This window comes from Panonychus citri, unplaced genomic scaffold, assembly GCF_014898815.1.
Source record: "Panonychus citri isolate SS breed McGregor unplaced genomic scaffold, ASM1489881v1 Contig00072, whole genome shotgun sequence".
NCBI classification, from domain to species: domain Eukaryota; kingdom Metazoa; phylum Arthropoda; class Arachnida; order Trombidiformes; family Tetranychidae; genus Panonychus; species Panonychus citri.
This window is the reverse complement of record NW_026515477.1, coordinates 1,282,109-1,293,223: the sequence shown is the minus strand read 5'-3', so window position 1 is coordinate 1,293,223 and position 11,115 is coordinate 1,282,109. Positions and strand designations below refer to the sequence as shown.

The window sequence follows — 11,115 nt, the reverse complement described above, 5'->3', positions numbered from 1 at the left end:
ATACTCAACTCACCTTGAGGCTTTTCTCGGGCTGCACCTTAATCATTTAACTGAAATTCAATTGAAACAGAATCATCATTATTATTAACATGGTCATTTTCGTCATTCTCGTCATCATCATCATCATCATCATCATCAATTTATCTTCTCTTTCTTTCTCTCTTTCTTTTTCTTCTTCTGGTTGTTTCTTTTTCCACTTTTTGAGAAAGTCAAAAAATGTCATCTTTATGCCCCAAGGGTAAAACAATTAATCATTTCCGCCCAATCTTAAGAAAAGATCAACAATTAGCTCGATGAAATTTTGTAAATCAAATGTTAACTCACTGAAAAAAAAAGGTTAATTACGATTCTAGATTCTAATTTAGCTGGCCTCAAATCTCTTGATTGTTCATTTACACTTCATCATTAAAAAGGTTGGTTCATTTTGTTACCTTTCTCATTGGCTCGTAAATAGTAAAACAAGTGAAACTAATTTATGTTTATTAGAAAATTTAAACGATACAAAGAAAGAAGAATAAATTTATGAATGATAATTGGTTAATAACTTTAATTCTCATTAACTTAGAATCAGATAAAATTTAATTGGTGTCAATGATACTCGACAATTTATCATCACAAGTATCGCACTCTCATCATATATGAATATTGTTCAATATCATAAACATTGTAAATCTCCCCCTTTATCCAATAAACATTACCAGACTCATCAGATATCAAATAACCTTTAATAGAAACAACAACAAAAAAAGAACAAAATTCCAACATCAAATCAATAATAATCTCGACAATTAAATAAATAAAAAAAAGAGAAAATTTAATTTTCTTTCAATCGAAAAAAACTCTCATTTGAATTTGGCGCCAAATTTACTTTTTCTTTTCTAAAAGTTGATTAGTTTAAATTGACCGCCAAATCGAAAAAGAGACTCCGCCTACTACGTTAATCTTCCATAGAGAAAGATTAAGATTGAGCCTTGGTGATTTCTTTTAATTTGTTTTCTTTCATTTATTTTTTGTTCGTAATTAATTGATTGATAGAAAGACAAAAAAAGTTCTTTTGACTTTCAATTAACCTTGTTAACGAAGAAACTACAATTTGTATTATCTTTCTCTTTGTGCCATGTTAAGTGTCTCTCCGCCCGAATTATCAAATCTTCTTAAACTTGATCCATATTTAAAGTTACACGAAAATGAGATTAAACGTCGATATCAACATTTTAATCAACTATTGGACTCAATTGGTTCAAATGAGGGGATAAAAGGTTTCCTCGAGAGCTATAAACAATTTGGAATCCATGTTGAACCTGATAACAGTGTCCATTGTCTCGAATGGGCTCCTGGAGCTGAAGGATTATTTCTTAAAGGTGATTTCAATGACTGGTCAACAATTTCCCATCCATATAAGAAACTTGACTTTGGTAAATGGGAATTAATTATACCACCAGATTCCAATGGTAAACCAGCAATTAAACATGGTGATAGATTGAAAATTGGAATTCTAACCAAACAAGGAATCATTGAAGATCGTATTTCACCTTGGGCAAATTACGTTGTACAACCAGAAACATCAATAATCTATGATCAGGTTTTCTACAATCCGGAAAAAAGTTACACCTTTAAATCGTCGAAACCTTCACCACCGACTAATATAAAAATCTATGAGAGTCATGTTGGTATCAGTAGTCCAGAATATAAGGTTGCAACCTATGATTATTTTAGAGAAAAAGTTTTACCTCGAATTAAGAAACAGGGTTACAACGCAATCCAATTAATGGCAATCATGGAACATGCTTATTATGCCTCTTTTGGTTACCAAGTTACCTCATATTTTGCACCCTCTTCTCGATATGGTACACCCGATGAGCTTAAACACCTTATAGATGAATGTCATTCACAAGGTATTTATGTCCTTCTTGACATAATTCACTCTCATGCCTGTAAAAATGTGGCCGATGGTTTAAATCGTTTCGATGGTACCAATGGTCATTACTTTCATGATGGTCCAAAAGGTGAACATACTCTATGGGATTCACGTTTATTTAATTACTCTAATTATGAGACTTTAAGATTTTTACTCTCTAATTGTCATTATTGGTTGGAAGAGTTTAAATTTGATGGTTTCCGTTTTGATGGTGTTACCTCGATTCTTTATCATTCACATGGTATTGGTCATGGTTTCTCTGGTGATTACAATGAATATTTTGGCCTTAACACGGACACGGAAAGTTTCAATTATCTACAATTGGCTAATCATTTGATTCACACTTTCCATCCAAATGCAATTACCATTGCTGAAGATGTTTCCGGAATGCCTGCTCTCTGTCGACCTGTTTCAGAGGGTGGAGGTGGATTTGATTATCGTCTTGGAATGGCTTTACCGGATAAATGGATTGAATTACTTAAAGAACAGCGAGATGAAGATTGGGATATTGGTAACATTATCCATACCCTTACAAACCGACGGTGGAAGGAAAAAACTATTGCATATGCTGAATCTCATGATCAAGCTCTGGTTGGTGACAAAACAATTGCTTTCTGGTTGATGGATAAAGAAATGTACGACAATATGTCAACCTTGACTCCATTGACCGGTAATGATTAGCTATTTTTTTCACTTACTCTCCAACTTGTTTTCTTTATTATTATCCATTAGTATCGCAAGAGATTCACCAATGGAACTGAATATTTTGCATCCATGTTGAACTCTTCTTTTTTACCCTTTTCTTCCAGTCATCATATTCTCTCTTTCTTTTTCCGCTAATTTCCTCCATTTTCTCGTCAAGTTGCTTTGTAATCTGATCCATTATATTGTTATCTTAATATTGTTGTTATTATTATTACTTTTAAACTGATACTTATAAACGATTCACTTTACCTTTCAGATACCATTTCAAGAGGACTTGCCTTACACAAGATGATCAGATTGTTAACTCATGGTCTCGGTGGAGAGGGTTGGTTAAACTTCATGGGCAATGAATTTGGACATCCAGAGTGGCTTGATTTCCCTCGAGCTGGTAACAATAGTAGTTACCATTATGCTCGTCGACAGTATAATCTTGTAGATGATGATCTTCTTCGTTACAAGTTTCTTGGTAATTTTGATCGAGCCATGAATACCCTGGAAGAAAAGTACCGTTGGTTAAATGCCGATGATTCTGGTTATGTTTCCTGGAAACATCAACAAGACAAAGTTGTTGTATTTGAACGATCCCAATGTCTTTTTGTTTTCAATTTTCATCCAACCAAATCTTTTCCAGACTACAAAGTTGGTGTTCATGAACCTGGAAAGTACAATATGATTCTTGACTCAGACTCAGCTGAATTTGGTGGATTCCAAAGGTTGGATCATTCAGTTGATTTTTTCACTTCTCCAGAAGATTTTGCTGGACGTGCTAATTCAATGATGATTTACATTCCTTCTCGAACTGGAATCATTTTCGCTAGAAAATAATTTAAACATTGGCAATATATAACTCAATCAGAGCAATTAATTGTTCTTAAAAACCTATTTTTAGTCATTTTAAGTTAATTATTATTGTTGCAAATCAAATGAACAAGTTATTTTTTGTTATCCAGTTTAAATAAATTAACTTAATTCTAATAATCTTAATCCCAAAATTAACTTATCCATCTAATAAATAATATGAATCGCTAATTGTAACTAATTAGTTTTTAGAAAAATGTTTTTATTATAATTTAAATTATTACAAAAATTAATCAATGAAAAGTAATTAGAAATTTTAACAGATTTAATTTCTATTGAACAATTTATATTATAACTATGATTATGAATAAGTGGTTAACAGAATCATCTGAAAATGAAGAGAATCAGTTGACAATTAATTTGAATTGGATTAAATTTCTCAAGAAAATGATTAAGCAAAGAAAAACTGGTTTAACAATTTACTGAAATCTAATCACCAGAACAATTGAGAAGAGAGAAAATTTTTCTAGTTAACTGAATGATATTCACAATCAACAACCTGACATGATGATCATGATTAACAGAATCAATTGTAACGGTTGATAGAATACAAGAATAAATTGTTAAACCCAAAGTTGATCATCAGTGAAAAGGTTCACTTAATTGTTAAACACACTCACCTCTTCCAATGTTAAATTTTGATTCTTTCCTTTCCTCTCTAAACTACGATAACGATCTGAGAAGAAACAATTAACAATTTACAATTAGAATACGAATGTTATGTTTGAGTATCAATTGGGCTTCGAACTCACCATGGGCAAGGTGTAACTTGACTAGAGAAAGTAGGTACGATTCGAGGTTGAGAAGAGCGCAATTGTTTGTGAATCGAATTACAAGACATTCTAGAACTTTATTCGAAACTGATATTCCCGCTTCCCAGAGAACCAAACGAAAATTATAAGATGAAACTTTGTGATGAGAATTTGATTGATGTTTAGTGAAAATGGTTCTCCAAAAATGGAGCATATTCAATAGGGAAGCCAAAGATTCGGTCACGATTAATTTACCAGTAATTGTCGAATCTTTTAGCATAATTAAACATCGACAAAGCTCCATTGATGGTTTATCGTAAAGGATATTAAGAGCTGTTGATTGTTAACAATTAGTTGTTAGAAAGATCGAAAAAAAAAAGTTAATATTCTATTCGAATGTCAAACTTACGTTTCCAATAAGCTTTTAGAACTTTGAGTAACAAAGCGGCGTCGATTTCGTTAGGTAGCTTAGCGATCAAACGATTTAGAACATTTTGTCCATTCTATTAAGAAAGTACAACAATAAAGTTCGAAGGGTTTTCGATTAGTACACAATTGTTCACATTTGATTCTTGTAACAATTAACTAATTTCAACTGAGAAAATTGATTAGAATTTGGTTTGATTGAGTAGAAATATTTTTTCCATTCTTTTAACAATTAGTATAATATGAAATCAATTTAAGATTGATGGTCAATCGAAAGCATAACAATCGGTATTTGGTTGTTACAATTAACTCTCACCGTGACTGGAATCATCAATTTACACAATTAGCTAATGATAATCTTTTACAATTAGGATTGATTTTAATTGATCACTAATCGAAAAGGTTAAGTAAAGGAAAAAGGTAAACAATTTAATCAATTGAACAAAAAAAAATCACCGATTGAAAATTAACTGTCAACAAAACTGTAATTAGTTAGATTGATTAGTTTTTAATCTCAATGATAATAAGGAAATTAAATTAACCAATTGAGTAAATTTTTTCAACAATAATAATATACAACAATTAACATCACAACTTGATTGTTATTTTAAATTGTTCAATTGCATGTTGATAAAAATAAAGCCAATTGTGGAAACGATAATTACACAAATTCAACCAATTAAAGGTTAATTTAAATAATTTATTTTCTAACCTCTAAACAATCAGTTAATCATTTAAAAGCTGAAAGCTCATCTTCATTGTAATAATCAACAACAACAACATCGGTATCAAGGACAATTGAAATTAAATCAGGTTATCAACAATTTACTGATTATAATGATTGATAAGATTAACAGAATCTAATAAACACAAGAAGTGAAAAACTGATTTAAATAAACTCGCAATGAAATCAAATCGAGGTAAAAATTAGCATAATCAATTCAAATTATTGAGATTTCAATGTCAAGATGAGAATACAATATAAAAGGTAACAATTTAAATAACAATCAACGATCAAGAAAAAACAGATCAAGTGAATTTAAATGGAGAGAATGTCGATTTAAATTGTTAATCAAAAAGAAGGAAAAAAAAAAAAGAAAATGGAAGAAAAATCAACATTAAATTCTATTCTTTTCTTAATTTCATCCTCATCATCTTTCACATCACAATCATCATCATGATGATTGTGAATCATAATCAACAATTTATATTATTGTTACTTCCGTACAACGGGATTTATCTGTTGATTGTAATAATAATTACGATAGAGAGTAACCTTGAAATTCAGTGTTCCATTGACAATTGATGATCATGTTGATTATCAAAGGAAAATAAAGAAGATGATGATGATGATGAAAACGATTTACTCGTGACCTACCGATGATTTTTTCTCTCTAACAAAATCATCAGATTCTTTTCAATTGTATTCTAATCCTTTCTACTTTTTTTCTTCTTCTTCCATCTACTGTTGATTGTCCCTGATGAACCATGTCCATCTCTAATCATTTGGCTACTCATTTAATTCACATTATTCAAGGTCAATTTGATGACTCTCTTCAGTAGCATCCTCATCATCTTTTTCCAATACACATATGAATGTCTTTGTTTTCTTTACCATAACAATCAACATAATCATGACATTGGTTCAATTTCTTGATCATGTTGGTTATTTTTTTTTCTTCCTCTCGACAATCAAGAGAGAGAGAGAGAGAGAGAGAGAGAGAGAGAGAATCAACAATTTCTCAATTGTGTTCATTTCTTTTTCCGGGAATCATCAAGTTATCGTTGTCATGGACAAACAAACTTTCCTCACTTGATATTATACTTACGAAACAAATTATATGTATTAACAATTAAGCGAAAATATTAATAATAGTTAATCACAGAATGGATCAAGATAATCAAACAATAATCAAACTAAATCATCGTAACTTTTTTTTTCTTAATTTGTTAAGTTTTCTCATTCATATTGATAATATATTATTATTAGATTTTCATTTTTTGGTCTCTTGTTGTAAATTCAATTCAATTCAATTGATTGTATTTCTTGATTTACCTGATTGATAAAGATGTTACCATCATTATGATTATACCTTTATTATTATTAATTTTATCGGTGATTATGATCAAATCAAATCTTCCCCTGATTAACTAACTGATTAACTAACCAAACAATTAAAGTAAGTTAAATATACAACAAAATTTTAATGATAATCAGTCAAACAAACAACCTCACCCAGCTCTTTAATTGAAGAGGTTATTTAAATTGTTGTTTATCATAAAATTAAATATCTAACAGTTTCTCAAACGATTAATATGATTAATTAGATTGTTAACCTAAGATGATTTAAACAAAAAGGGCACTAAATCAGTTACCTTTCAAAATTAAATTGTTATATTATCATTATCACAATCGTTATCATTTATGGTTATATATATTTACTGATCATTTAAATTGTTACCTAACCCATAATTTGATTGTTAATTACATTTGGCTTGAACAAACTCACATCAAGTATCATTGGTGAACAGTTTAAATTGTTATTAACTATAATTCAATTGTTGTTGTTATAAAATATTAAGAAAAAATCAATCAATTGTTAAGTGTAATTAATTACTCGTTGGTGTGGCTATTGATAATTACTGACGATCGTTAGTTAATTGAGATGAATAGATTGGCTAATTAATCGGTTCAATGGTAAACTTACCTGTCCAGTGTTTTCGATAACCTTGGGAATTGAAATATCGGTGAAAATAATGTTATCATCATTAACTTCCCAAATCGTACTTGGTTCATCGGTTAAGATTCGTAGTAAAAATTTGGTCTCACAATGAGGTTTCTCTGTACTTGGGACAATTATAAAATCGCCTGGAGGAAGAGTGAAAAAGGTAACCGTTTCCCTTGTACAGGTAAACGCGGTTACATCGAGTGGACGGTGGGCAGCGATAAACGCTGAGGTTAATCTTTTCATTCCCGGTGGAACCTCATAGACACAGAATCCAATTGGATAAAGACTAACTGGTGAACCTTGATTACGAGAAGATGCTAATTGGGTTGAAGTTGAAAGTGATGGAGCTGATGATTGCATCAATAGTTGATTTTGTTGTGAATAATGATATGGATGATGGTGCTGAGGATGATGATGGTGGTGATGATGATGATGAGATTGTAATTCTGCTTTTGTGAATGGATGAGTCGCATAAACAGCTAAACCAATTGGTAAATAGTGCTGAGTAACTGAGACAACAACGTGACATTTATTGAGACCATTTTTGGGAATATGAATATGAAACTGTGGATTGGTTGAGAAAGTATCTTTAAACTCTGGTGAACCACCAGAATTGAAACCATATCTCCACCGACGACGGGCAAGAACCGCTCTCCAGGGTCTTTTATGGTGTAAGGCTGTTTCAGCCATCCAATCATCAGGACCAATGTGAACTAAATCAAGGTGAGTAAAGAATCTTAGAAAATCATCAAATGACATCCAGAATTCACCGTCATCTCTACACCGAGCTGAGAGCTCTTCTTTATCACGATCAGAAAGTGTATCCCATTCCCATGACCTTTCCGACCAAGGGCCATTCCATTCACCTTTACCCCAAGCATTTTTCAGTCTAATTAAAACAACCTCAAGGCTACTTGCCGATCCAGAGGTCATTGGAAACCCTCCATTGGGAACATTTCCTGTTGTCATTTGATTAATGTGCCCAGTTCCATAAGCATGATGATTATGATGCAAATGAGATGGATGATGATGAGCATGGTGATGAGCATGATGATGGATATGATTGTGATTTGATAGACCACCTCTTGATTGTGTTCTAACCCTTGCTAATCCTGTTATCGAATAGGCTTGTCTGGTTATTAGTCCATTACGAAGTCGAGCAGGTTGAAGTTTATTCATTGCAACGGAAAGACCTGAAGATAAATAAGATGAACTAAACGGGGTGAAAGGTGTTGACCCTGACCCTCCACCCGATAAAGATAAAAGTGATGCAGGAGCTTCTGAAGGAGGAATAGATGAGATACAAGCTGAAAGAAGAGTTGATCTGGGAACGGCTGAGCTAATCATCTGATAGATTATGTGTCCATCATGATGAGGAACTGTAAACGATTGGGCGATCCCACCGGTCAAATCTTGTAATGTTTGAGCGGTGAAACAGTTTTTCAAATAGTAATCATATGAACCATACATTTTGGAATAAGCTTTTTCTAAAAGTGGAACCCAAAATTCAGTTGGATCAGCTGAACGGAGGAAAAGAAGTCGACCTTTATAAGTTGGTAGTCGATCGTCAATAATTACCTCAGTCCAATCACCAAATCTCCAGAATCTAAATCTAAATATTCCCGAATAATTTGTCGGTGAAAAGGATTGATCGGAAGGTACAACTCGATCAAGAAGCGATGGAGTCAAGGTGAGACAGGAAATGGCCGAAAGGAGAGATGAGCAAGTTGTTTTTGAAGAAAGATAATTGTTTGATGAGGATGATGAAGATGGAGAAGAATTTGAATTTCCAATGATTCCGCCTGAGAGACCAGAGTGTCCGTTAAGACCATTTATATTACCATTTCCTACTCCTCCTCCTCCACCACCGCCCCCACCACCATTTCCGTTATTAATATGATGATGGTGATGATGATGATGGTGGTGATGGTGATTAGAGTTTGATGAGGAAGATAAAGTTGGAAGTAAAAGAGATGATGGAGATGAAGATGAACTTTTGTTACTAGAACAAGCGGTTATCGCTATTATGGCCTCACCCTGTTCAACGTCAAAACGTCCAATAGGTGAGGCTGAGGTGGTTCCACCTTCCATTGATGGGGAGGCGGAAATAAACTTTGGACGAGAGCAAATCTCATATGGACGCATCCAAACAATGGATGATGAAATTTTGGACAGAAAATTACATGAAGATGATGAAGGTACATCTTTCTTACCGAAAAGTGATCTATTACCTGGAGAGAAAGTTGCATCTTCGAAAAGTATTCCTCTTTCACGGCAAAGTCGACGAAGGTACGAATAATTGGTCGATGATGTTGTCGATGAAGATGAAGATGATGATGGATTAGGATGATGACCATTTACATTTTGATTCGCGCTGTTGGTTGATGCTGATTGTTGCTGATGATTAACTTTTCCTGTCGCTGTTGAACCGATTGGATGGTGATGATTATTATTATTATTATTACCATTAGTTGATGGATTAACCTGTTGATTTACTTGATTCTCACGTGGAGATGATGATGATGATGAAACATTTGGAACTGAATTAGCACAAGAATTAATCTGATTAGTTGATACATGTGAAGATTGATTTCCATTGATTCTTAAACCTCCGTTAACTGGATTGGTAAATGGTTTTCGTTGAGGTAAATGATTAACATGATGATGAACATTTGATGATCCACCAATTGATTTACTTGCATGTGAAGTATTTGCTTGATTATGTAATTGATTGTGATTATGATTATGGTTATGATGATAGTGATGATTTCGTTGTTGATTATTGATATTCCTTGTGAAACCCATTGACGAAAAGGTTTTCCGAGACACAATTAAAGGTAAATCACAATGGTAAGGTAATCAAAATTGTCGCAATTAATCACAACTAAATCAAAGTTGAAGATTTACTTGGAATCATAGTAAACAAGAAAACTACAGTTGATTGTGAAAAAAGTTGTAACTACAACAATTGAAACTTGTCTTGCGAGTGAGAGATTCATTTGAGTGACTTTTTTTTTACTTTTTTCTTCTCACTTGGAGGATGAGAGACTCACTCAGGGAGCCAATTGTTTATTGGGAAGGTTGAATGATGATGATGATGATGATAGAGAAGAAGAAGAAGAAGATAACAATCATTTGGGAAGAACCAACGACGAGAAGAAAAATCTTCCATTTGCAAGAGAAAAATTTTCAATTCTATCAATGAAGAAAACTTTTCCAACGATCATATTGTTACAATTAACTTGATCATTTGCTTAATTCACCTTTAATTCATTACTTATGATTTATTGAATATTAATCGTGGGGAAAATTAATTCAATTGCAAACAATTGCTTTCGATTGCGATGATAAGTAATCAATGTTTATCATTGAAAGAATCGAGGATTAATTAACAATTGATTGTCACGATCGAGAATAACTAATTACATTGATTAGTGATCATTAAACGTTTAATTTGATTTTCGGTTAAAGTTTAACAATAAGTTTTACTTTTATAACAATTAGAAAGGTGAATTTCATATTTTGATAGGTTATCGTTTCCTTTGATAGGTGATGATGAGTGAAGGGGATGCGGATGAAGATGAGGATGAGGATGAGAAAGGTGAGAATTGTTTAATTGGTATGGATTAAGTGAATTGGAAAGAAAAAGATTTTCTGATTTCTTTAATTCTCATCAATTCATTGATCCATTGAAAAGAGACACAGAGACAAATTGTAAACCAGAATT

At 32.4% G+C, this 11,115-nt stretch overlaps 2 protein-coding genes across 2 annotated transcripts; one reads left to right on the top strand and one right to left on the bottom strand.

The window, feature by feature from the left end:
* Positions 1-967: 967 nt before the first annotated feature.
* LOC128386478 (1,4-alpha-glucan-branching enzyme-like) lies at positions 968-3,601 on the top strand. Its single transcript, XM_053345514.1, has 2 exons — positions 968-2,588; positions 2,880-3,601. The coding sequence occupies exons 1-2, from the start codon at positions 1,118-1,120 to the stop codon at positions 3,446-3,448; spliced, it is 2,040 nt and encodes a 679-aa protein (XP_053201489.1). The 5' UTR covers positions 968-1,117; the 3' UTR covers positions 3,449-3,601.
* Positions 3,602-3,662: 61 nt separating this feature from the next.
* On the bottom strand, positions 3,663-10,492 carry LOC128386477 (calpain-8-like). The gene is made up of 5 exons (XM_053345513.1): positions 7,368-10,492; positions 4,643-4,736; positions 4,234-4,566; positions 4,102-4,157; positions 3,663-3,809 (listed from the first exon to the last, which is right to left on the bottom strand). Exons 1-5 carry the CDS (start codon positions 10,191-10,193, stop codon positions 3,783-3,785), a joined length of 3,336 nt encoding a protein of 1,111 aa, XP_053201488.1. The 5' UTR covers positions 10,194-10,492; the 3' UTR covers positions 3,663-3,782.
* Positions 10,493-11,115: the final 623 nt, after the last annotated feature.